Consider the following 27,452-nt stretch of genomic DNA (forward strand, 5'->3'; position numbering starts at 1 on the left):
GGCTACTCTGCTCTCTCCAGAAAGGGAAGTCACCAGGTATGCTTCAAATACTGACTTTAGAGATTTCATCTCGTTAAGTGTTATTTCCCATCATTTGGAGTAGATTTCATCCTCTATTCGTGACTCTGTGCTCTTGACATGTCCCTCCGTGGGTAACACGGTTCAGGAATCCGCACACTTGAGATATGACAATAGGAAAATACAGTTGAAGAATAAATCATGCGATGTACCAGTAAATCAGAGGATGGGACTAAATATTTCATAGCACTAAGGGTAGGGATCCTTCCTGAGAGTATTTGTACCTTTGCATAAACCCCCAATTGTGCTTCCTCCGGAGATACCAGTTAAACAAATGCTCCCCTTTGGTGGGGGGGTTCAGTGCAGAAAAGGGTTATTTTTGTGGACCGAATAAACCTTTTCCCAGGGCACGGGACCCACTGAGTTTTATATTGTTGTAGGACTAACGTACATAACCTGAGACTGACTCCAGTTAGGGCCTTGCCCTCTGGAAGTCACAGAAGGTAGCCCCCATATTGGTGAGGCCCTGTGTACCCCATCCGGTGAGGCTCACAGTGCACAAGTCAACTGCCCCCATGCAGCTCACTCCTGGATGAAAGAGACCACATCTGGCACTTTGGCAGAAGATGCCTTTTGAAAAAGCAAATTTTAGGGGCGCCTGGGTGGCGCAGTCGGTTAAGCGTCCGACTTCAGCCAGGTCACGATCTCGCGGTCTGTGAGTTCGAGCCCCGTGTCAGGCTCTGGGCTGATGGCTCAGGGCCTGGAGCCTGTTTCCGATTCTGTGTCTCCCTTTCTCTCTGCCCCTTCCCCGTTCATGCTCTGTCTCTCTCTGTCCCAAAAATAAATAAATGTTGAAAAAAAATTTTTTTAAAAAAGAAAAAGCAAATTTTATTATTTTTTTTGTCCTACAAATGTGTTAGACGCGAAATCTAATCTGTTTGGTAAGTGCATAAAAACATGTTAATCTAATGCTTTTTTGAAGGAAGTAATGAAATCTATCACGCGGATAGAAGGAGCTCTTAATGTGCTGGACCACTTTCCACCGAGACTATTCTTCATTGATATTCTCCACTTTGACAATACAATTAACGCCACTCGATGGATTCAGAGGAGAGTTCTTCACTGCAATGTCCAGCTTGAAAGTTACACTGCGTGGTTGCTGTTTGCGTCCGTTCCTCTTGACGACCTTCAAGGAGAGATAAGAAAGACACGATGAGACCCTAAGGGTCTACAAGAGGGTCTCCTGTGTGGCTTACCCCCAGCCCCCTGCAGCCATTGTCTCTTGCTCCCTAGCATCCCCTGTCCTGTCTCAGAGGCTGCTCATTCTCTGTTTCCCATCTCCCCCAGCGCATCTTCTCTCTCCTCCTGCCCTGGCACCCGAATCTTTCCTGGTGCCCCGCCTAAGCGTCCACCGGGGTGGGGAGGAGGAACCAGGAAAGAAAGGGTGGAGCTGGTGCTCGCAGTGCTGAGTGCCGAGTCCTCAGGGAGCACAGAAGTGACGGGAAGCTTCCGCGGGTAAGTATGTTTCTCTGTGCAGTTGCTCTAGAGGAGAGGAACGTTGATGAGCGCATCCACAATTCCTACGTGGACTTTGTGAGTATGTGTCTATGTTCCTATGTGCATGGGAAAGAGTGTGGTGTCATATGGGTCAGGATGTGCACTGCACGACAGTGTGGTACCTTTGTCTCTAAGATACAGTTAGTGATTCAAGATCTTGGGGCTCCATGGTCCTTAGTGTCTGGTGTGAGTTCTGTTGACCCTCTTTCTCCTTACACTTCTCTGTGACGCTTATTAGACACACTTTCTGTTTTCCCCTTGACCCCTGTGCTCACTTGTTTTCCTTCTCAGGTGTGAAGTAATTCACCCCCAAGAGTCAGTTCTTCTCAACGCTTCACCCTTATGGGTCTGGGTTTTTCAGTGAGTGTGCCCGTGAATCTGACTCTGGAACCCAAGCACTGGGGCCAGTGTAGGAATGGCGGGTCGACCGCAGACAGGCAGTGCCAATTAGGGCAAGGGCCTACCTTTCTCTGATGATGATCATCAGTATGTCTATCAATGAAATGGGAATAATGACGGTGTCTGCATCCCTGTTTCAGTTCCCAGCACACAAGAAGCACTCAGAGTTTTCTTATTGGGCCGCCTGGGTGGCTCAGTCGGTTAAGCGTCCGACTTCGGCTCAGGTCACGATCTCACAGTTCGTGGGCCTGAGCCCCGCATCAGGTTCTGTGCTGATAGCTCAGAGCCTTGAGCCTGCTTTGGATTCTGTGTCCTCTCTGTCTCTCTCTCTCTGCCTCTCCCCCACTCATGCTCTGTCTCTCTCTCTCAAGAATAAACATTAAAAAAATTTTTTTAAGAAGTTTTCTTATTATATCAATATACATGTTATCACCTTGAGATTTCTCACAAGCAGCATCGTTACACCCATGACTTTAAGAAAGATCTCTAACTGACAAATATTGCCGCTTCTGCTTCGGTATCTTTGTCCCTGAACCTCGCCTCTCTCCCTAATGCATCTGTCCAGGTAGTCACCACAATGTGTTTTGCTAAAATCTCAAAGAGATCAAGCATTGTTCTGCTCCCCCAACAATTTTTCAAGTTGTCACCTATCTTCACAGGGATTTTTCCACTGGTTTCTGAAACAACGCTATACTACCTGCTCGGCTGACTCCTCCGTGTACCTTTCTGGCCTCCTCTTCCCACTGTGTTGACACCTGCTGTATTTTTCGCTTGTACAGAAGTCATGTTGTCTCTCACACTCTTGAGGAAATGCCTGAATCACTTCCTCTGCCTAGAGCGCTTTCCAACGTCCTCTTTGCTAAGAAAAATACTGCCGACTACAGTTTGATTTCCCTTTTCTGCCAGGGAGTGAGATAACGTATATGCACGTTTTCACTGAACCAGGCAGGGTCTTCCGTTCACCCCATGAGGCAGAAACTTTGACCATTTCAGACGACCGATCAGGACAGATTGCCAACATCAGGAAGCGGTGAGTGATGGAACCAGGACTCAAAGCACGACTGTCCTATCCAAAGCCTTGCTCTCAGCCACCACGAGAAATTCCTTTCTTTCCCGCCTTCCTAATTTCTCCCAGTGTTTGCTTGTTTCACGTAAGTATCGTATCCTTTTGAAATCTGTGCGAATGTCATTTCCTCAGAGCCTCTTGAAACTCCTCCACTTAGACATGAGTGCCAGGTACGGTTCTGTTCTCCTCCCACTGGCTGCACCCCGTGTGTAAGAAGACAGGAGTCTGGTGCTCTCAAAACCCAGGCCAAACGATTTGCCTCCTGGGCAAACGAATGTTGTTCTACCAAGGTCTCACCTCCATGAAGCTGTACTTTCCACTTGTCAGTTTTAGCTTCTCCTTAATTTTTTTCAGATAAAAGCAGAAGAGTCGAACTGTGTCTCCTTCCGCGCACTCGATGCCGTAGCATATTTCACTCCCCACGACCTCCATGGTTCCTGTGTCGTCTTGTATTACATAGACTGTTGTCTTCTTGTTATCTTTTTTCTGTAACGGAAATTGAACATCCCGTTTCTCTTTCGGCTTTGTTCAATGTTTTATTATTTATTTTTGAGAGAGAGAGAGACAGACAGAGACAGAGCACGAGCAAGGGAGGATCAGAGAAAGAGGGAGACACAGAATCCGAAGCAGGCTCCGGGCTCTGAGCCGTCAGCACAGCGCCTGACGCGGGGCTCGATCTCACGAACCGTGAGGTGGTGACCTGAGCCGAAGTCGGACGCTTAACCGACTGAGCCACCCGGCCGCCCCCAACATCCTGTTTCTGAAGACATCATAACGTTGATATTTGAAGGAAGACCCCGGGGACACAGTGAATACAAGACATAAAAAAGCAATTAGAGGAACTGATACACATACAGCTTCGGCAAGGTCTTCTCCAAGAACTTTCGGCTTATGATCTTGCTTTGATAGTTTCCCCTTTCTTGTTCTAGATATTTTCTATCTGGCAACCTAGAACAATGAATTTTCTTCCTATTTCCTACTGCTTCACCACCAGGGAAGCTTTGATTCCTTCAAACACTGGAATCAGAGGAACCCGAGGGCTTTCATGGACTCCTTTACCTCCTGTTGTTCTGCAGAATGGAATGGACATGACCACAAGTCTTGATTCAGTAGATTATACAGAACCAACAGAACAAGTAAGGTTCCAGTAACTCACTACTTCTTTTTCCAACCTTCTCCATTAACTCACTCTTCTCCAAGTCTTATCTCCACTGACCTGGATCTTGCAGTTCACAAACGACAGAGTCTCGCTTCCTTAAGTTGTAACTCATCCATTGTAGAAATGCATTTCTCTTAAAGACAGAGTTGGAGGGTAATGTAGGTGACTTAAGGGGCTCTCCCAGAAGACAGATGTGTAAGATTATGAAGCAGTCAATCCTACAAGATGCCAGGTAAGTTCATGAAAGTTTGTGAATTCTGGGGACACCTGAACACATCATACTAACTATTAACCTGAATTTGGACGTGCCGTACAAGTAAACTTCTCTGACACACGCACCCCCTTTTGGGGGATATAATGGAGTTGGACTGCCGTGTTTTCAACATATCTTGCGATGTCAGACCTTAGTCTTCAATGAACTGTTTAAATAACGTGTTAAATAAATAAGCTAGAGGAGACAGCCTTGCCCATGTCTATCGTTTGCCTATGTGGTAAAGGTATTCATATTCAGGAGGACATGAGCCGATATATTTATTACTCTGATTATGTGTCCCAACCAGAATGAATCTTTGGGAAGCTGATGGATTATTCAAAGATTTAAAAAAAGAGAAACATAGATTTATACAGTTTTGGAGGAGCTCAGAGATAAGCACATGCATACTGATTCATGCCCTGATAACAGAGGCTGAAAATAATCCTGACCGGGGACACGACAAGATTTCTGGTGACACTTTTTCAAAGAACTTGCATGAAGGTATCTTGAGTATAAGACTACCAGGTCACTAGTCCCATTTCCTGTCACGTGGCTCTCTTGACCACCTACGTGTGGTCAAGAGACAGGCCTGAGAACTGGGCTCACCCGTCAGTCAGCACACACAGAACCTGGCGATCGAAAACAGTTAATTTCAGGTGTGGGTGGAGAACATGAAAACAAATGTGAAGGGATTACCTTCTGCAGGAGAAACAATCCAGACACGATTGTTGGAAGATTACCCGGATCTTCCTGGCAAAGATCTCTGATCTTCGGAGGGGTTTTTGCTCTTATCCAGATGTCGTTTGGGACCGCAATCCTCCGGTCGTCAGGAGCTTTCTGCACAACCGACCTTTCGTTTATCTCCAGGACATTTTTGTATCGAATGTATCCTGACATGGTAATGACATTCTTTTGTTTGAATTCCTTTTTCAGCTTGATGTTTAAAACCTTCACTTGGAAAACTTGATTGGAAGTAGCCACCGTAGCAAGAAACATTTTTTTTTTCCTCTGCCCTGGGAATTCATACTCAATTGGATCTGTTGCCTTCAGTACCACCACTGTTATGGGGTCCTTTTGAAGGGTAGGCCTCCTAGGAGCCACCTGATTTGGGGCTTGCATAGCTGGGTTCTGTGTTGGACAGAAATAGGAGAACAAAGGTAGAAGTTTCAGCATGGAATACCAGGTCATTTACTCGTGAGTGACACTTCGCTTATGACACTGGGGCCACAACAACCCTCGAAGATCGTTGGAGCTGGGGCCAGGCTCGAAAGGAGTCGCCTAACAGAAAGGAAAGGCTAATGAACTGAGAGCTTAGGTAGTAAAAGTGTAAGGCAGCAGGCTGGGATGAGAGTCCAAACACCCTCAGTTGAACAGAAGAGCCTTTCCGAATTCAGCACGATCCAGAGCCCGAGACATGCACAGAACTGTGGATGATAAGAGCATTGGCCTGAGCTAATGAGGGACAGATTCAAATATTTCTTTGACAGAGCAGATTCAGAATGAGCAAATAGAAAATGAATGTCAGGCATGTCTGGGCACAGCTCAGACTGCCAATGTGCACATGCTGTCAGTGGTAAAAAAGAAAAAAATTGACATGTAGCGTGAAAAGGAGAAAACATTTGAGGAAATAATGAGATAAACTTCTTGGAATGAAAGTAACATGAACATCTTCAGAGTGACTGGCCAAAAGAATGCCAAAAAGGAGAGTAAAGGAAAAACCCGTGTCAGGCAGGACGTAATGTTGAGACCCTGGAAAATACCTAAAACACCCAGGAAAGTTTGATTCCCAGAGAAAAAGTAGAGATCACTTAACAAAGTTGCAGAACCAGATTCTCAACAGCAAAACTACACTGCAGGACCTTTGTACAGCATTCTACCCAAATTCCATATCTGCGGTTTGGAAATCCCCCAAAAAAGGGAATCCAAAAGGGGTGTGTGTGTGTGTGTGTGTGTGTGCGCACGCGCGTGTGCGCATGCGTGTTAGTTAGGTGACAAAACTTATTAGGAAAATATCTGATGTGAGGTCTCAGGAGCCTATGTATATATTTTTTAAAAATCCACATTAGTGTGAGGGCACATATGTCTTGCTACATAAACATGACTGCGTGTGAGCTGAGAGACGGGACTCAGATCTTCCTAGATCGTCAGTATAGTACCTGATAGATAGTGTGTGCATTTGTTAACCTTTCCTAGGTCACTCAAATTCTGAATTCCACAACATATGTGAACCCAAAGGCCTCAGAGCGAGGTTGTGAACAGGTATTGAAGGGAAAAACTAATTTTGAGACAAGAATTTTGTAGCAAACTGAAAATGGCATTTAAATGTGATGTCCTATAGGTGAATCTCTGATATTGACCAACATGGTGAACAGTCAGAAGATTTAGCAACACAAAGATACCTATCAAGCACTCTTTTGGAGATAATATTCCCCAAGAGATTAAAGGAGGTTAACATAAAAACACGCTGCAGACTAAAAAGGAAGTGAGGACAAGACCTCGGTTGAGTCTTTCAAAGTTGTAAAAATCAATAAAGCCCCAACGGAAGAGAAAGAAAACAGAAAGTAGGTCAACTCAGTGGGGTGAATAGAGGAAGGAGAGATGGTATCTGTTCACTGAGCTGCTTGCCCGGGAAGAGGGGTCAGAGGCATTAACTTAAAACTATTGTTGAGGGGCGCCTGGGGGGCTCAGTCCGCTGAGCATCCGACTTGGGCTCAGGTCATGATCCCATGATCTCGCAGTCTGTGAGTTCGAGCCCCGCGTCGGGCTCTGTGCTGACAGCTCAGAGCCTGGAGCCTGCTTCCGATTCTGTGCCTCCCTCTCTCTCTGCCCCTCCCCCACTCATTCTCCCTCTCTCTCTCTCTCTCTCTCTCCCTCCCTCTCTCTCTCTCTCAAAGGCAAATAAACACTAAAAAAAAAAAAAAAACCTGTTGGTGAAGAAGACAGCAAGACAACATAGAATAAGCACTCCAGAAAAGTGTTCTGAATTAATCAAAATGGAGTATTTCACCGAATGGACATAAAGTGATAAACTCATTAAAAGACAAGATTTCAATGTTCAAGTAGCTTTACTTTTTTTTTTTTTAATTTATTTTTCAATATATGAGGTTTATTGTCAAATTGGTTTCCATACAACACCCAGTGCTCATCCCAAAAGGTGCCCTCCTCAATACCCATCACCCACCCTCCCCTCCCTCCCACCCCCCATCAACCCTCAGTTTGTTCTCAGTTTTTAAGAGCCTCTTATGCTTTGGCTCTCTCCCACTCTAACCTCTTTTTAAGTAGCTTTAGATGGTCCTTAAGTCAAAGACTAATCTGAACTGAGCTTTGCTGCCCAATGATAAAAGTTTTCAATTCCAGACAGATGCAACAGTTTAATTACATATTTGCCTAAGAGTTATAGGTACAGATTATTTATTATTAGTTTCTATTATCCTCATTATTATGAATAGTGTTATGACACGAGCACATTCCCCTCTCTCTCACTGTACATTCATATATGTGTTAACAGCTGAGAGAACCACAGGGAAAAATGGACAAAATCATGATTATACGTTGGTGCTCCCCTATGTCAACTACTGAAAAAAGCAAGAAAAAAAAAACCACTTAGAAAAGTTGACCATCACTGTTCAACTTAAGTAAAAGCTTGATGTAATATTTAGAAATTTCTGAAACCAATATTTGGAACATAACATTTCTCTCAAAAGCACACGACATGTTTGAGTACCAGGCTCTACAGAAGGACAAGCATCCCCCAGATTTGTCTCCAACCACCTCTTTTCTACAAACTGCACTACCCCATTTGCCTGAGCCTTGGAGGGAGGCTCGGAGGGGGTCCTGGGGGACCCGGATGCAGCCCCGCCCCTAGAAGTGGCAGGGGACTAGGACAGGTAGGAAAGTGCTAAGGTGCCTTGTACCCCTGTGAGTGCCCTGGTGAACCCGATCGATGCTCTATTCCGTGTGTGTGTGTGTGTGTGTGTGTGTGTGTGTGTGTTTGTTCCCAGGTTTTGTGAAACATATCCAGACATGGTTTCTATTGAGTATCATCGCATACTACTTTTTCCCCACCCTGTCCTGTGTCCTGTCTCCTCTACCCCGGCCCCCACCGCAGCCGCGAAGCTTCCAGGCAAGAAAGCCAAGGCCGTCTTCTGGATAGTTACTTTTGTTAGAAACAACCGCAGCATGAATTTTAGAATCTACAACAGTCAACATGCATTTCCCTTCCTTCAGGCCTCAGTCAGATGGAACAAAAGATGTCTGGCATCTTCCCCTGGCAGAGAAGGCTTAGAAGGAGCCACTATGGTTTTCAGTCTTCAGACACAGCTGATGGCAACCCCCCTCCCCTGCGCGCTACACACAAGGCTCAGACACTCACCCTTCCCCCGTACCTCGTGGTATCATCGAGCTGCCCAGATGTCCCCCACAGAAGTCCTGGCCAGACTCACCTCACTGACGACTCGCCACAGTCGTCCAGCTATGGGGATTTTCTTCCGAAATACAGCGATCGATGTAGGTTTGGTTTGAGTAGGAAGATATCACAGCAAAGCTCTCACAAACTGAACTGCAGGATTCTGCAATCGGAAATGCTCTAAAAAAATGGAATCCTTCCAAGATAACTTGGGAAACTGCCATTGGTAAACGTCACAGAAGAGCTAAAGCCTGGAGCCCGCCCAGTGTTAGGAAACTTTTCCTGAGGCTCCTCCCATCCATGCCTTTAGCTTTGTCTTTTCTTAGTGAGAGAATGTGAGTCAGAGAAGCTTTCTCTTAAACATTTCAGTGACCATGAAAAGAGCTAAATTATCACTTTTTTATTTTATTTTATTTTATTTTATTTTATTTTATTTTATTTTGTAAGAATGTCTGAAAGGAGTTTCAACTTAGAACTTTCTTATCCCAGCGGACTTTACTGTTGGTCAGTGGACCCTGGAGCCCCTTCAGTGAGGCTCAACTATCAAAGAGGAGAAGTGAGTCACCCACCCACAACTTCCTGTTTTCCTGCTTACATGGCACTCGATGGGAGGGAGGAGATCTTAGGGAAATTATTTCCAAATAAACCTAAGTGACTAACAGGTTCATATCCTTGCCGCAATGAATCATCAAATCCTGGCAGATCAGGAAGATTCTACAAGAGAGGAGGGCCTACTAAAAAGGTTGTCTGCAATGTTGTGATCTGTATAGGACTGCGGGTACAATTTGGAAAATTGTAACCCTGAGAGGTCAACTAGATGGAACCAGGCAGCATCCTTGTATGGCGATTACACACCATCTGACTTGCAGGGAGGCAGAGTCAGTGAAATGTGAAGGGGTCCCAAAAGCAGGGCACGTGAAGGGAGGGAGAAGAAAACCGATGGAGACAATTGAGGCAATTGGAACTAGGTTTGTGGAGGAGAGAGTTGTAGTCTGTGTCTGAAAAACATCTGCAATCAATGAGTCAGGCAGGGATGCAGGGTGGGGGCTGGCAGGAGTCCCCAAGGCTCTAGTGGGTTGTCACAGTTCTTTTTTTAAAAAAATTTTTTTTTTCAACGTTTATTTATTTTTGGGACAGAGAGAGACAGAGCATGAATGGGGGAGGGGCAGAGAGAGAGGGAGACACAGAATCGGAAACAGGCTCCAGGCTCTGAGCCATCAGCCCAGAGCCCGACGCGGGGCTCGAACTCACGGACCGCGAGATCGTGACCTGGCTGAAGTCGGACGCTTAACCGACTGCGCCACCCAGGCGCCCCCACAGTTCTTTATTCCAGACTTAAGTGCTGCTTATATGGATGCATTGAGCTCTCTTCACATTAAGAGTGGAGGGACTTCAGGGAGACCAGAGGGTCCCCGACCAGAGACCAGGAGGCAGAGGACAGGAATATGGACGACTCAGGACATTTTCTTCCTGTTGAACTGGAAACTACCTTATGTGGAGCGATGCCCTCTGATGCTTCCCCCTCAGAGAACACACACGTTACTGGCCCACACAACGGGGAGTCAGGACAATGCTCCGACATGCATGTGTGCGCTTAGGGTCGTAGAAGATGAACCAAAGCGACCAAAAACAAATGTGCCTTTTCCCTGACTCTTAATCAGTGGTCAAACATCAGCGACCGGGGCCATTACAGAGATACATACAAGGTGATCGATCTGGCCCTCCACCCACTAAAAGATCAGTGTTCCCTAACTCGCAAAGCTTCATCAATGTAATGATAAGAGCCACCTGGGAACGGAGAGAACATTCAACATGGGGCAAAAGCCTGGAAAACGCTTGTGGACCTGCTGTCATCTCTAGTTCTGGTCTCACGTACTATTTTAGAAGATCGCTGAAAACCCCCAGTCAAGAGTCACCACCAGGTTGATGTGCTAAGTAGGTCTCGCTGTCAGGAGATGCTTCCTACGGAGAGGAGCTCGAGCAGACGCAAGAGCACCCGCCCCAAGAAATCACAGGAAGGTCCTTAAAATTCCATATTCAATCTTGGGTTAAAGGTATAGGGTAAGTGCTGTACCTGAGAGAAGAAATGGGAGGGGACGATGTGCTGGGTGTAGTCCAACCACCTCCTACTCTTCGGGGCCAGAATAAACCCTATTACTGTGTGAGCCTGAGCAGGCCAACGTGATTCACCCATTTACCAAGTCGTCAGTCACCTGAATTTGTATTCTATAAGAACCTACCCTTGCCTGTATTAAAGTTATGTATGGTTTTTGTTTATTTTACTGTTCGTTTGCTGTTTACTCTTCTTTTTTGTCTGTGTAGCTGCATTTTACAATATACAAAATCAATTCATGTATCGATCTCTTCTTATAGCTCTGTTATTTCTAAATACCATTTATTGTTTGCTTTGCTCCATTTTTTCCCTAGTGGTAGGAGACATTAATTTATATGAATTGTATTAGTACTCTCCTCTTTTAAATGAAAACACTTAAAGTAACATTCTTTTCTGGTCAGGACTACTTTTGTTTTGTTCCCTAGGTCCTATGGAGTCTGGTCGTATTGCCCCTCGTGATCCTTGGCATGTATTAAAAAATGGCTTATTTTAAAATTTGTTATGTCATTTGAAGAAAGTTGTACCTTTTCTAGATATCTTATTGTTAACTTCCAGTTGGGGTGGTCATTAAAGACACTGTAAGTTTTCAGATGTGAATTTTACTGAGGCCAACTTAAGTCCCTGCATGTACTTACTTTGGTGAGCATTCCATGTACACTTGAAGAGACAATGCGGAGAATTCAGTTGTTTTTACGGCGTCCTTTAAATGAAAATTAGATCACACTGGTTGAATTTGGGGCTACATTTTGCAGTATGTCCTGGTGTTTTTCTTCTTCTATCACGTATTGCATTGGAGGCTTAAATACCTATCCGTGATTGTCGATTTATCTTGGACCACATCAGTGCTGTTAGGTTTCATTCTGCAATGTGAAGGTTTCATTAAATGGGTTGCTAACATTGTTACGCCTTTCGGAAAAGTTCGCCAAGCTCTTTCCCGAGCTTCTCTTCTTACCACACCTGTAACCAGCTTTCTCTGTATCGCGTCAGAGTTTGGCTCAGGCTTTATTTAGGTGGATTTGCGTGAATCTCACCATGTTTCCCTCGTCCTTCTGATCCGTTAGGACTCAAAGTCTGAGTCAAGTCAGGGATCCGTTTTGGGCTTTGCTAGTGTGTGTTTCATACCAGTCCCTTTTCTGGTAGTTGGGCCTTCTTCCTAGGATTCAGTCTTACTGGTGTCAAGCTGGATGGCAATGGCAGTGAGCTTACATCTCTACCTAAGCAGTCGGCACAGGCCCCAGCACTGTGTGCTCTCTTGCCCCTATGTTGTTTTTCAGCCTTGTTGAGATAGAATTGACATATAACACTGGGTACCTTTAGGGCATGTGTGTTGATTTGTTACCCTTATATGTCGCAAAGAGCAAGATTTCCTTCTTTCTTATGATTGATTAAACTTCTATTGTGTATTTACATTGCGTTTTCTTCATCCATGCATCCCTTGATGGACACTTAAGTTGTTTCATATCTTGGGTACTGTGACTGGGTCTGCATTCACATGGAGATACAAGCATAGCCCTTTGATATCCTGTTAATACTTTTGGACGTACACCCAAAAGTGGGATTGCTGGATCATACCGTAATTCTTTTTAATTTTTTGAGGAATTTCCAATCTGTTTTCCAAAATGGATCACCTGTTTGCATTCCCGCCAACAGTGCATGAGGGTTCTCTTCTTTTCCACATCTTCACCAGCTTTGGTTATCTCTTGCATTTTTAAAGAAAATTCTTTGTATTTATTTTGAGAGAGAGAGAGAGAGCGAGAGCACACTAGTAGGGGAAGGGGCAGACAGAGGGAGACGGAGACGGAGGGAGTGGGAGAATCCCACGTGGGCTTCACACTGTCAGTGTAGACAAGCCTGACGTAGGGCTTGATCTCAATCTTGACCTGAGCTGAAATCAAAGATATGTGCTTAATGGATTGAACCACCCAGGCCCCCTTGTTTGTTGATCATGGCCATTCTAACAGGTGTGAGGTGATATCTCACTGTGGTTTTGATTTGCATCTTCCTGAGGATGACTGATGTTGGGCACCTTTTCATATACCTGTTGGCCATTTGTATGTCTTCCTTGGAAACAGGTTAGTTCCTCTGCCTGTTTTTTTTTAATTGGATGGTCTATCGCGGGGTTTTTGTTTTTGTATTGCTGTTGATTTGTATGAGTCTGCATACATTTTGGATACCAATCCCTCATCAGACATACGGCTTCAAATATTTCCTCCCATCCCCTAGGTTACTTTTTCGTTATGTTGATTGTTTCTTTTGCTGTGTTTTCATTGGAGGCAGTCCCGCTTACTGAGTTTCTGCTTTTGCCGCATATTCTTTGGTGTCATATCAAAAATTATTAAGGGTGTCTTCTGTGTTTTCACCTTGGATTTTCATGGTTTCAGGTCTCTTGTTTAAGTCGATACTCCTTTTCAAGTTCTTTTTTTTTTTTTTTTTGAGTGGAGTAAGATAGGAGTCTAGTTTCATTCTTCTGCATGTGGTGATCCAGTTTTCCCACAGCTGGTTTTTTTTTTTTCTTTTTTTACTGGTGAAGTTTTATTTTTCTTTATTTTTCTTTATTTTTCCTTTGTGACCTTATGGCAGACAAAGATTTCTTTTCTTTTTTTTTAAATATGAAATTTATTGTCAAATTGGTTTCTATACAACACCCAGTGCTCATCCCAACAGGTGCACCCCTCAGTACCCATCACCCACCCTACAGCTGTTTATTGAAAAGACTACCCTTTCTCCAATCAGACAAGGTACCCTTGCCTCTCTTGCCAAATATTAGTTAACAGGGGTTTATTATTGGGTCTTGATTCTGTTCCATTGATATCTGTGTCTATTTTTATGCCAGTTCCATACTATTTTGGTTACTACAGTGTTGCAGTATAGTTTGATCGGGAAGTGTGATCCTCCAGCTTTGTTCTCCCAACTCAAGATTACTTTGGCTATTTGGGGTCTTTGTGGTTCCATTAAAAAAATTAGGGTTTCAAAAATTTTATCTGTGTGGAAACACCATTGTAATGTTGATAGGAATCTATAAATCGCCTTGGGTAGTATGGACGCACTAAAACTATCGATTCTCCTGCTCCATGAACACTGAGTATCTTCCCATTGGCCTGTGTCTTCAATTTCTTTCACCAAAGTCACAATCATGTACAGGTCTTTCACCTTCTGGATTACATTTATTCCTAAATATTTTGGTATTGGATTCTATTTGAATGGGATTGTTTTCTTTATTTCTCATTTAGATAGTTTCTCTTTTAGATAGATTGAGAAATGTGACTAATTTCTGTGTTAACATTGTAACCTGCGATCTGACTGAATTCCTTGATTAGTTCTAATAAGTTTTTGGTGAAGTTTTTAGGATTTTTCTCTAGAAGACCATATCCTTTGCAAAAAAGACAAGTTTACTTCTTTCGTTCTGATTTGCACGTCTTTTATTTCTTTGTCTTGCCCGCTCACTCTGGCTGGGAGTCCCAGGACTGTATGAATAAAAGTGGACACCCTTGTCCTGTCCTCATCTTAGAAAAAGGTTTTCAACTTTTGACCAGTGAGTGTTTGTTACAAGATACAAACTTGTGGGTCGAAGACAAATAAGTTCCGGGATCTATGCACAGCACGGCCACTGTAGTTAACAGTACTGCGTTGTACACTTGAGAGTCGCTAAGAGAGTAAATATTTAATGTTATCAACACGCACACATAGACACACACACACACACACACACACACACAGAATTATGGGAGGTGATGGAGGAGTTAACTAATCTTATTTTGGTAATAAATTCTCACTATACACATGTATCAAATACTTGTATCAAACACTTCAAAATTACATAATGCTAGGGCACCTGGGTGGCTCAGTCGGTTGGGCGGCCGACTTCAGCTCAGGTCACGATCTCACGGTTTGTGGGTTCGAGCCCCGCTGCGGGCTCTGTGCTGACAGCTCAGAGCCTGGAGCCTGAATTGGATTCTGTGTCTCCCTCTCTCTCTGCCCCTCCCCCCACTCATGCTCTGTCTCTCTCTCTCTCTGTGTCAAAAATAAACATTAAAAAAATTTTAAATTAAATAATGTCATATATCAATTATATCCAGAGGGAAGTGGAAACCCCTCCCCACAATTCAGACTCATTTCTTTTTTGTGATTCCGCATGAGGCTTGGTTTGGGCCTTGTTAGGATGCGTCTAGAGCTGTCCTCAGTCCACTCGTTGTCCCATATTGACTCCTAACGTGCAGCCTCCCTGCTTCGTCAGGGCGTTGTCCAGGTCGGGAAGATGCATCTCTATTTCAGCAGCCTCCACCTTGCCAGCTCCCTGCGCTCTCTCGCACTTCTGCCCTGCGCTCGACCCCCCGCAGCTGGAGGCCTCACTGGTCTCACCCCCAAGTGTGAGCCAGGACTCAGCCAGTGAATGCCGCCCCCCCCCCCCCCCCCCAACCCGGATGGCTCTCTTCTCTCTACGTTCCCGCTATTGAGACGCGGTGAAAACTGATGTTTACCGTCCTGGGCAGTGCGACTGCCGGGCTCTGCACGGACACCTGCTCCCTAGGCGCCGTCGGGAAACCCTCCCAGGGGAGACCCGGGCGACTGTGGAACCTGCCTGCGGAGTCTGCTTTCTGGCAGGGATCCTACCCTTGTGCTGCCTATTGTTCAAAGCCTGAAACGGTCATGTCTTGATTGCCTCATAGCACGGCCTATGGGGGGAGGCTACTCTGCTCTCTCCAGAAAGGGAAGTCACCAGGTATGCTTCAAATACTGACTTTAGAGATTTCATCTCGTTAAGTGTTATTTCCCATCATTTGGAGTAGATTTCATCCTCTATTCGTGACTCTGTGCTCTTGACATGTCCCTCCGTGGGTAACACGGTTCAGGAATCCGCACACTTGAGATATGACAATAGGAAAATACAGTTGAAGAATAAATCATGCGATGTACCAGTAAATCAGAGGATGGGACTAAATATTTCATAGCACTAAGGGTAGGGATCCTTCCTGAGAGTATTTGTACCTTTGCATAAACCCCCAGTTGTGCTTCCTCCGGAGACACCAGTTAAACAAATGCTCCCCTTTGGTGGGGGGGTTCATTGCAGAAAAGGGTTATTTTTGTGGACCGAATAAACCTTTTCCCAGGGCACGGGACCCACTGAGTTTTATATTGTTGTAGGACTAACGTACATAACCTGAGACTGACTCCAGTTAGGGCCTTGCCCTCTGGAAGTCACAGAAGGTAGCCCCCCATATTGGTGAGGCCCGGTGTACCCCATCCTGTGTGGCTCACAGTGCACAAGTCAACCGCCCTCATGCTGACATATCTTTTTGAATTAGTGTTTTCATTTTCTCTGGGTAAATACTCAGCAGTGGAATGACTGGATTATATTGTATTTCTATTTTTAGTTTTTTGAGGAAACCCCATATTGCTTTCCACAGTGGCTGCACCAATTTACATTCCCATCAACAGTGTACAGGGTTCCTTTTTCTCCACATCCTCAGCAACACTTGTTTTGTCTATAACATAGAATGTAAGAATATACAATGGAGAAAAGACTGCCTCTTCAACAAATGGCGTTGGGAAAACTGGACAGCTACATGAGAAAGAATGAAACTGGACTACTTCCTTATACCATACACAAAAATAAACTCAAAATGGATTAAAGACCCAAATGTGAGACGTGTAACCATAAAACTCCTAAAAATTATACAGGCAATCGTCTCTTGGACATTGGCCTTAGCAACACATTTATGAATATGTCTCCTCAGAGAAGGGAAACAAAAGTCCAATGAACTCTTGGAACTACACCAAAACAAAAAGCTTCTGCAAAGTAAGGGAAATAACTGACAAAACAAAAAAGCAACCTACTAAATGGGAGAAGACATTTGCAAATGATTTATCCAATAAGGGGTTAATATACAAAATATATAAAGAACTCATACAGCGCAACACTAAAATGGCAAATAATCTGATTAAAAATTGGCAGAGAACCTAAATAGGCATTTTTCCAAAGGAGACATCCAGATGGCCAACAGACACATAAAAAGATGCTCAACATCATCAGCCATCAGAGAAATGCAAATCAAAACCACAATGAGATATCACCTCACACCAGTCAGAATGGCTGGTTAAGTGATTTTTGACCCAGGTACCAAGACCTTTTGATTGATAAAGGACAGTTTTTGGTGTTAGTTTCGTCCCCAAAATGATGGTGGGCCTGGGGCCCCTGGGTGGCTCAGTCGGTTAAGCGTCTGACCTCGGCTCAGGTCATGATCTTACGGTTCATGGGTTCAAGCCCCACATTGGGATCGGTACTCACAGCTCGGAGCCTGGAGCCTGCTTTGAATTCTGTGTCTCCCTCTCTCTCTGCCCCTCCCCTGTTCACACTCTGTCTCTCTGTCTCTCTCAAAAATAAGTAATAAACACTTAAAAAAAACTTGTAAAAATGACGTTGGGCAGTCAGGATATTCATATGCAAATGAATGAAATCGGACTTACGCCATATACCAAAATTAACTCAAATGTATGAAAGAACTAGACATAAGGGATAAAATGGTAAAACACTCAGAAAATATTAGAGAAAAGGTTTATGACAGTGGACTTGGCAATGGTTTCCTCAATGTGGCTCCCAGCGTACAGTCAAGGAAAGATAAACACAGAAATCTGACCACATCAAATTGAAAAACTGTGCATCAAGCTACAAAATCTACAGAGTGAGGAGGAAACCTTTTCCTTTGGGATGACAGAAGCCATTTGCAAAATATATATATCTGCTAAGGGGTTAATATCTAGGCTATAAAAAACCCTTACAACTCAGAGAATAACAACCTGATGTAAAAATGAGCAAAGAACTTGAATAGACTTTTTTTTTTAAATGCTATACAAATGGACAGTAAGCATATGAGAAAATGCTCAATGGTAACCCATACTCATTATAGAATAGTCATCGTGGAAACTGAAGTAAAACACGAGATACCATACCACATCGACTAAGATGGCTACTCTCATACAGAAAAGAATAAGTATCAGTGAGGATGTAGAGAAGTCAGGACGCTTGTTGTGCCGCTGTGCGAAATGTAAAATGGTGCCATGGTTGTGAAAACAATATGGAGGACCCTCAAAAAATTACAAACAGCATTATTATGATCCGGGAATTCCACTCCTAGGCATATGCCCACAAAGAAGTGAAAACCGTACCTCAAAGAAATATCTACACACCCATGTGAATTGCAGCCTTATTCACAACAACCAAAACATTGAAGCAATGTGAGTGGTCGTTAGTGGGTGAGTGAATAAATAAAACGTGGTATATGATGCAATGGAATATTATTTCACTTTAAAAAGGAAGGGAATTCTCATCACAATAAGTGCGTTCTTTTGCTGTGGCTTTAATTTCTTAATTTTCATTTATTTTTTTTTTTGAAAGAAAGAAAGAGAGAGTGCACGTACACAGGTGAGAGGCACAGAGGGAGAGAGGGGATCTTAAGGAAGCTCCTCACTCAGCACAGAGCCCAATGTGGGGCTTGATCTCATGACCATGAGATCATGACCTGGGGTGAAATCAAGAATTGGACGCTTAACCAACTGAGCCACTCAGGCGCCCCAATAAGTACATTCTTAACCCCTATCACTCATTTCATCCATTTCCTTCCTGACCTCCCCTCTGGCAACCACTAGTTGGTTGTTTATATTTAAGAGTCTGTTTTTTATTGTACATCTGAAACGCATATAGCACTATATGTTAATTATACTTGAATTAAAATAAATGACTAAATGATTGAATAAATAATAAATAAATATGTTCATTTATAGCAAAAAGAAAATCAAAGGAGGGAAATTCTGACACCTGCTGCAGCGTGGATAAACTTTGAGAACATTTTGCTAAGTGAAGTAAGACAGTCACAAAAAGACAAATACTTACATGATTACACTTGTATGAGGTACCAAGAGTATTCAAATTCATGAGGAACGAAAGTCCTATTTCTGGTGTTTGCCAGGGCCTGGGGGAGGGAGAATTGGGAAAATGTTGTCAGATGGGGACAGAGTTTCAGTTTTGCAAGATGAAAAGAGGTCTGGAGATTGGTCACATGACCATGTAAATGTTCTTAACACTACTGAACGGTATAGTTAACAATGGTTAAGACGGTACATTTTATGTTACATGTATTTTACCACAATTAAAGCAAAATAATTCTCAGATTCAAAGCTTCAGAAATTTTGCGTAACAAAGACCCACGCCAACAACTCATTGGCAAGAACTATTTAATAGAAAAGAAGGAATCTACGAAATGTTGGAGGTCAGAAGGGGAGTAAGCATTAACAAATATCTTCATCAGCAGTCTTACAAATAAGTGAAGCCGGAATGAAAGAGAAGAAAACAGGAAGTATATCAACATAGTAACCGGAGGTCAGGAACCAGAGGATACGGGAGTGTCCTAAGGCATTTGTATCTGAGAGAAGATATATTAAAAAAATAAAATAAAATAAAAAGCAAAACAAACTTCTTTCCAGTAGATAAAAAAATTTTAAGGGGACTTGGCAAGAAGGGAGAAAAAGAAAGCAAATTGAAATAAACTAAGATGGCAGAATCAAATTAAAACATCGTCATATACCATATGTTTTCACTCTTATGTGGATCCTGAGAAACTTAACAGAAACCCATGGGGGAGGGGAAGGAAAAAAAAAAGAGGTTAGAGTGGGAGAGAGCCAAAGCATAAGAGACCCTTAAAAACTGAGAACAAACTGAGGGTTGATGGGGGTGGGAGGGAGGGAGTGTAGGTGATGGGCATTGAAGAGGGCATCTTTTGGGATGAGCACTGGGTGTTGAATGGAAACCAATTTGACAATAAATTTCATATATTAAAAAATAAATAAATAAAATAAAATAAAGCTAAACTTGGAAAATATTAAAAAATCGTCATAAATACATACATACGTGGACTGAAGTCGGCAGCTCAGAGACCAATGTTTTCAATTTAGATTAAAAAACAAATCCAGCTACGTATCATTGACAAAATGCACATAAAGCATTAAGTCACTTCACAAAAACTTAGAAAAACTTATATTATTCAAGCCTCACCTTGAAGAAAGCCAGGTTAGCAGGGTAGCTTAAAATAAAGATTTACCAAAAAAAAAAAAAAAGTCAGTACAGGTAGAGTTTCACTACAGAAGGACAAAATATTCAACTCTCAAAATTAAATTATGTTCTAATATAATAAGTAAATATATATATAATTTATCACTTTACATTTATGGCAGCATTAGTCAATTTGTTTCCTTTATTTTCACATATGCACACGTGGTGTATACACTTGTATAGGTATGCAAGCTATATATAAAAACATATGGTTGAAATCAAGAGAATGACAATGAGAAACTGACAAAATCACCATTAGAGGTAGAGATTTTATCATCTCCCAATTGTTGAAAGAGCAAATTAAAAAAAAAAAATAGTTGAGATTTAGATTTAGAAGATTTGACCAGCACAATTAACAAGCTTAAGAAACTTTAACCTACAGGATTCTGAATCCCACACTTATAAACTCTTCTCAAGCACACATGAAATAATTCGAAAATATTCATCATGTACCTGACCATAACAGACACTTTCCTGAGGAAGACATCCAGATGGCCAACAGACGCATGAAAAGATGCTCAACATCTCTCATCATCAGGGAAATAGAAATCACAACCACAATGAGATACCACCTAACACCTGTCAGAGTGGCTAAAATTAACAACCCAGAAAACAACAGGGGTTGGTGAGGATGCGGACTGCTGGTGGGAATGCAAACTGGTGCAGCCACTCTGGAAAACAGTATGGAGGTTCCTCAAAAAGCTAAAACTACAGCTACCTTACAATCCAACGATTGCACTATTGGTATTTACCAAAAGGATACAGAAATACTGATTCGAAGGGGCATGTGCACCCCGATGTTTATAGCAGCACCATCAACAACGGCCAAAGTATGGAAAGAGCCCAAGTGTCCATCAGCTGATGAATGGATAAAGAGGAGGTGTTATGTCTACACTATGGAATACTACTTAGCCATCAAAAAGAATGAAATCTGGCCCTTTGAAATGACGTGGATGGAACTAGAGTGCATCACACTAAGCAAAATAAGTGGGCGAGAGAAAGACAAATACCGTATGATTTCACTCATATGTGGAATCGAAGTACCCAAACAGATGAACATAGGGGAAAGGAAAAATAGGGAAGCAAACTAGAAGAGACTCTTAATGACAGAGAACAAACTGAGGGTTGATGGAGGGAGGTGGGGGTGGGAGTGGCTAAGCGGGCGATGGGCTTTAAGGAGGGCACTTGTGGTGAGCCCTGGGTGTTACACGTCAGTGATGAATCACTAAATTTTACTCCTGAAACCAAGACTATCTATATGTTAACTAACTTGGATTTAAATAGAATCTTGGAGAAAACAAAAAAGGCAAAATATATACCAAAGCTAAGTGACTCATTTAAAACTCTCCCTTATCCATTGGCACCACTGAAAGTTGTCCGTGACTAAGTAAAGGAGTTCCAAAAGTGTTGAAATAATGCCTCTGGCCCTTGTCATAGAATAAACCTCAGAATAAATTAAACAGACTCGTGACGAAGAAAAGAAGCCCCATTTTGGTGCAAGCTGGTTTGTAGAACTGAGAAAGTATCTCCTCGTGCGTACTCTAAATTCCAGATAAAATACCACAGTGTTAATACCGCAGAATAGAGCTTTTACGTCCTGATTCTTCTTTTGCTTAATATTAGCTCATGATGATTTTCTCGTGCTAATGTCCTGTCTTTTACACAGGTCCAACACCAGTCCCCAAGTTTCCTACTCATCCTCCGGTGGACAAAACAAAACTTTCCTCTAAATGCCAACGTATGTCAGTACACACGTGAGAATGAATTTTCAATTTGTTATAGACAAAACACATTTCCCTTTGTTCAGGCCTCAGGGGCAGTAGAATAAAGGATGTCTATTTTCCACCTACATAGGGGAAGGATTTGAATCCATTTTCACTTATCTGCATATTGTTGACACAGCCCTTATGCTCCCAGACAATCTTATGATTAATTCTCCACTGTGATCTTGTGGTTTCTGACTCTACCCCCCGGGGCTTTTCTGGAGAAATTTTCGCAGACCGCACCTCACTGGATGCATCCTCCACCCCAGGGCTCAGAAATGCAGACACCACCCTCTTGACTGAATGAATAAAATGTCAGAGAACCCCTGCAGAGCAGCTTCAGGATGCGATCATCTCAGGAAGGGCGGAGAAAATGAAGCTTTCTGAGAGATAGCAAGGAAAAATGAAACCAGCCAGAAAAAACCTGGCGAAAAACCTGGTTGTTGACATCTGTTTCACACCGTGCTCACTTCTAAGGGGAAAGAAGTTACATGTTTAGGGAGCGATTTTGAGGCTCCACATCTCAGGCTTGTAGATTTCTATCTCAGCAGCCAGAGAAATCGAAGTTTCCTGTCTGTAAATAGTAATTTTGCCACAAGGAGAAACAATAGCTAAGTAGTTCCTCTTTTGCTTTTTTGACCTAAAAATATCAGGGGCTGAAAGGATTTTTAACATTAGATTTTTCTTTTTCACCTCACTTACATGTGGGTCCTGAGAAACCCATAGGCCCTAGAATGAGACTCAGCCTATTGTCGGGGAAAGGTGTGCCACCCAGCTACGTCCCCGTATGTTCCCGTTCAAGGACCAGCAGTGACAGGAGACACTGGTTGAGGCACCTATATCTACTAGTACTTGACTGCATCTTCTGGAAAGGGGGCGGGCCATCTGTGACATTGTTTTGGTTCAAATGGTACCTATGCATTCACCCCGTTTTTAATAATTGGCAGACCGGAAACTTCAAAGACATAGAAGGTCATTATAAATAGAAGTTCTTAAACATATCAAAGGAGTTTGGCACTAGTTGCCTCTTGACTAGGCTGCCTTATCGCAATGATTAAAATCTCGATCACACGCGCTTTCTGCATTCATCGTGAGTAAATACAATTTCTCTTTCCCAGGGAGCTTCTTGAAGTTTCGGGGGCCTGATGAACCCTTTGTTCTGTAGTGTTTTTTTTTCTGCGACACAGTGGATGCATTCTGGAGTACCATAAACCCTGACATGGCAAATAAATGGCACCAGCTCACAGACGGTATTGTGGCAAGCCCCCACCTGATCCGCAAGACGGATGAGGCTTCCCAAGAGCTAATGTGGGCAAACGTTCTGAGGCTGTCTGCAGAAAAGAAAGCTGACTGTCTTAGCCCAAACTAATATCACACATACATTCAGACAACGGATCATTATGAACAGCGATGAGCTGTGAAGCCCTGGAAGGATCTGGAGGTGACTTAACTGCATGTTATTAAATGGCAGGAGCCAACCTGCAAAGCCTACATACTGAAAAATTCCAACCGTGGGATATTCTGGAGAGGACCAAGGTGCGGAGCCAGTAAAAAGATCCGCGATTGCTAGGGAGTAGGGGAGAAATGTGGAACACAGCGAAACCACAGCGGATGAGACTGTAATGGATACATGTCATTGTACATTTGTCCAGACCCACGGATGTGCACCACCAAGACTGAGCCCTAATGCAAACTATGGGCTTTGGGTGATAATGACGCGTCATTATCAATTGTCATAAACGGGCCACTCTGGTGCAGGATGGTGATGGTAGGGGAAGCTATGCATGTGTGGGGCAGGAGGTATAATGGAGATCTGTAATTTCTGCTCAGTTTTGCTGTGAACCTAAAACCTCCCTGAAAAAATAAAGTCTCTTTCTTTTTTTAAAGAAAAGGCTGTGCTATGTTATTCAAAGGCAGCTGAAGATTTCTTTGCAACAGAACACACAAGAAGACCAGAGCTAATGTGAAACCCCGTGGGCAAGCTGAGAAGTGATCGAACTGTGGTGAGGGGGGCGGGGGGCGGGGAGGGCGGATTTCAGCAGCCTGGGCATTTCTAAAAGGGGAAGAGACAGGGCCTTAATACTGACTGAACTTCAGCTTTGGTCAGGGTCCTTTCTCACGCCCCTTGATTCCTCCCGATAACTCATGAAGGCTGACGTGTTAGTTGTGATGCCCTATGTTCTACGTGGGATCTCCTAGAAAACATTCTGGTGTGCTTGCCTCTTGTCCGGAGCAGGTAGGATCCTAGAAGGGAACAGTCTGGCTCAGTGTCACAAGTGGTTCTGACCGCTTTGAACTAATCTCTGTGTGATCGTAGGACCTGGGAAGGGACATGCTGACTCCACAGACCTAACGCTCGTTTGGATTTGTGCCCTTTGTCAAACGCTTCAAAGGACTGCTACTCAACAGATGTCAAGAGTCATGTCTATGGTTCTGTTAGGAATTGGGTGCGTAAGTACAATGCGGATAATAACAGCAATCGGCCAAGTTCGATGTTGTTCTTGCAGCACCTAGGGCAGGCCAACGTAAATGATCCCAGTTCCTGCGACAACCTTCGAGGTAGGCGTCATTGACATTAACGGTTTTCAAAATGAGGCCAAAAGGGGTTCACTGAATCGCACAACATTTCATAACTGCTGATTTGTGCACAGTGGAATTCAAACGCAAGGTTTTCTCGACTGCGTGTTCTTCCCTATGATTACCAACACCGAACGCTGCCCTTGTGGTTCTGATGGCTGAGTCGCCCGGAGAGCCGGGAGACTCAGTGCCGTGTATGCATGAATAGGTACACAGACAAGCAGGCATGTGCTGACAGGCAGGGGACAGGCAGGGGACCAGACCATTTCATTTTTTTCTAGAAGGAAATTATAATCTTTTTTTTTTTTTTCTTAAAAAGGAAGTGAGAGTTTAAAAAACTCTCTGAAAGGGCAAACAAGTGTTAGCAATTCCTTCCTTTGAGCTCAGATGGTATATGCCCCTCTTTTGGGGGGAGCGGGGCACACATTTGTCTATCATACGCCCTGTTTCTCTGTCACTTCCCCCACCCTCAAGAAACAACTTCTTCTTCTTCTTCTTCTTCTTCTTCTTCTTTTTTGTTTTAAAGCATAAGTTAGTCTACTACTCTTGATTCTTGATGCTGTTTTCCTGGGTATCAGAACAAAAAACACATTTATCATGGTTGTTAAAATTAGAGTTCAAAGAAGCCACGCAAAACTCATAAAATCTGATCTCCACGTTTCAGGTGCTGCGAAAATATAGGTCAGGGAACGTGTGTGGCCGACTCTGAATCTGTTAGGCAGAGTCCGAGCCTAGATTACAACTCAGGCCTGCGGAAGCCACACCACATGCACAGTGCCTGGTGTGACGGTAGGGACAGTTCGGTGTGGCTCAGGCGAAGCTGGGACCCTGGTGTCTCCTGACCGGGCCTGGGGAAAAGTCTCTCCGAAGTATGGTGTTCTGAGGCTGTCTTTTTGACATCCTGGGTCTGCGTTCCCATGTTCCCAATTAGTGTTAATTGAGGGAGGCAAGCAGAAAAGAGTCACCGCTCACAACTCCGGCGGGGGGGGGGGGGGGGGGGGTTGTAGCAGGATGGAGGCAAAATGCTGATAATTACCAAAGTTCAGACTGCGCATCATTAAGCAGGCAGAGGCCCCTCCGGGGAACAGGACTCTTGCCTCACCCTCTGGCTTCCCCAGCTCAATTAAACAGCTCGTTTGTCTTCTTATTAGCAAACTTGTTAGCCCCTTACTCTGTCCCCTGAGGTGCTCAGAAGAAAAGTGTCCTGGGAGGGATTCCTTGGCTGGATGGGGCTGGCTGTCAGGCTTCCCTGGGGGAATCCTAGGTACCCAGCTCCTTCTGACAGGATGCCTGTGGCAGGGGACCATTCAGCGGTGGCCCCAAGGTGCCTCTGCTGGACCAAAGTGGGCTGGTTAAGGATATGGAAGGTCAGCAAAACTGCGTGAGATCTAACCGAGAAGCAGGGCAGTGTCTGAGGCTTGTTCCGGACACACTGCTCCAAGATCGCCAGGGCCATCTCACGCTGCCGGCGTGAGCAGAGAGGCTATTGACACGCTCCGGGATCTGTGTCAGAAGTGGCAGAAACAAGACCTGCACTAGTATATCGGAGGCCTCAGTTTCCCCCTCCTCACTGCCTGCTACCATTAGTAGGCGTTTTTAACTGACTTAGGCCATCATCCAGCCCTTGGATGCTGATCCTTCCTAGGGAAGGATTCCCTTAGGCCCCACATGTGGGCACAGCTCTGTGCTGCCCAGCAAACACTCTCCTGCCTCTGGAGTGCTTCTGCACCGAGGCGAGGAGGACAGGACACGCGTGGCCTCCCCATCTCGCAAGTAGAGGCCTGAGCCTCTGGGGGCTTTCCCAGAACAGACACTGACTATGTGGGTTTATTCTTTGAGGTCAGTTGAAATGACATTCAAAGTTCCCCATCTCTCAGCCCATTCAGACCAACCATCAGTAATTTTTAGTCCGTACCTACATATTTACCGCCAACAAACTAGTTGTAATAGATAGCAGAAATATTACTTACTGAGTGCCCCCTCAAGTGGGGATAACCTTATACGTGAGGAAACTGAGGTTCAGAATGTTTTGACTAGTCTAGGCTACTAGAAAAAGGACGGATCTGGAGTTCATGCCCAGGGCGGGGGTGTGGGGGGGGGAGGACATCGTTTGAAAAGGACCCATATAGGTAGGTAAGGAGATGGTTTGCTGATTTGGGACGGTCTAGAATGGATGGAGAGTAAGGGCATATAAGCAGGGGGTAAGTGGGAGACGTAATTCAAGACAACAGATTCAGAAAATGTCAGAGCTCATCGCTACCCCAATTCTCCCTTCCCTGGCCTGTGGCTCCCAGATATACTAACAGACTCATCCCTAGTTTCTTAGTGCACCCAGTTTCTCAGAAACAGAGGAGTCATGAGTATATACCAGAGGGCTCAGACCTGCCTCAGTTTCTCCATCCTCGATGCACCTCTCCCCCTGGCCTTTAGTAGGGATTTTTAACCAAGTTAGGCCATCATCTAGGCCCTGGTTCCCAGACCCCAACCCATACGCCCGAGGCCCTACTCTTGTTGACTCTTCCCGTGAGGACGCTGCGTTGTGTTACCTGTTCAGAATGGATACTTGTCTGTGTCCGCCGTGGGTGGGCGGGCAGCCGGGGAACGGGGATGCTTTCCTTCTTCACGTTCATTCCACATCCTGCGGCCTAGCCTGATGAGAAGCAGACGCTCTTCAAGAAACAGCAGAGACACCCAGGAAATCGTCTGATCTCCCGTTTTCAAACAAATGGCCTTAGAACGTAATACACGAAGCAGACACGCACCCAAGTGGAAAACAGACTGAAAGGGAAAGTAGAGATGGGGACCGGAAGCCCGGGCCTCTCCCTACACCCTGGTTTCTCCCCTGGCTCCCAACTGCTTCCTTGGCTGAGATCATCTAGGTCAGTCTTTTCACTTTTCAGACCATTGAATTGAGGGTCAGGGAGGGGACAGGCCCCGCTGTTCGTGACAAAGACATGGCAGACAGGTCACTGTCCTCGTAAACTTGTTTTTAATCGTTTTGCTGTAAAAACGAAAACAAAAACAAAAACAAAAACAAAA

The 27,452-nt window shown here is 44.2% G+C and overlaps 1 protein-coding gene across 1 annotated transcript; it reads right to left on the reverse strand.

Moving 5' to 3' along the window:
* Window positions 1-889: 889 nt before the first annotated feature.
* On the reverse strand, window positions 890-9,061 carry MNDA (myeloid cell nuclear differentiation antigen). Its single transcript, XM_043568864.1, has 4 exons — window positions 8,895-9,061; window positions 5,149-5,580; window positions 3,338-3,526; window positions 890-1,204 (listed from the first exon to the last, which is right to left on the reverse strand). Exons 2-4 carry the CDS (start codon window positions 5,569-5,571, stop codon window positions 1,067-1,069), a joined length of 750 nt encoding a protein of 249 aa, XP_043424799.1. The 5' UTR covers window positions 5,572-5,580; window positions 8,895-9,061; the 3' UTR covers window positions 890-1,066.
* Between the last annotated feature and the right edge of the window lie 18,391 nt (window positions 9,062-27,452).

Source organism: Prionailurus bengalensis, chromosome E4, assembly GCF_016509475.1.
Source record: "Prionailurus bengalensis isolate Pbe53 chromosome E4, Fcat_Pben_1.1_paternal_pri, whole genome shotgun sequence".
Lineage (NCBI taxonomy): Eukaryota > Metazoa > Chordata > Mammalia > Carnivora > Felidae > Prionailurus > Prionailurus bengalensis.

Excerpts from the sequence above, each read along its gene's own strand:
- MNDA (XM_043568864.1), bottom strand. The coding sequence starts at position 5,571 with ATGCAAGCCCCAAATCAGGTGGCTCCTAGGAGGCCTACCCTTCAAAAG. Across the intron at positions 3,527-5,148 it reads GATTGTTTCTCCTGCAGAAG|AAAAAAGATAACAAGAAGAC; the intron begins GTAATCCCTTCA and ends TTTCCGTTACAG. Across the intron at positions 1,205-3,337 it reads GAAAGTACAGCTTCATGGAG|GTCGTCAAGAGGAACGGACG; the intron begins GTGAGACCTTGG and ends CTCTCCTTGAAG.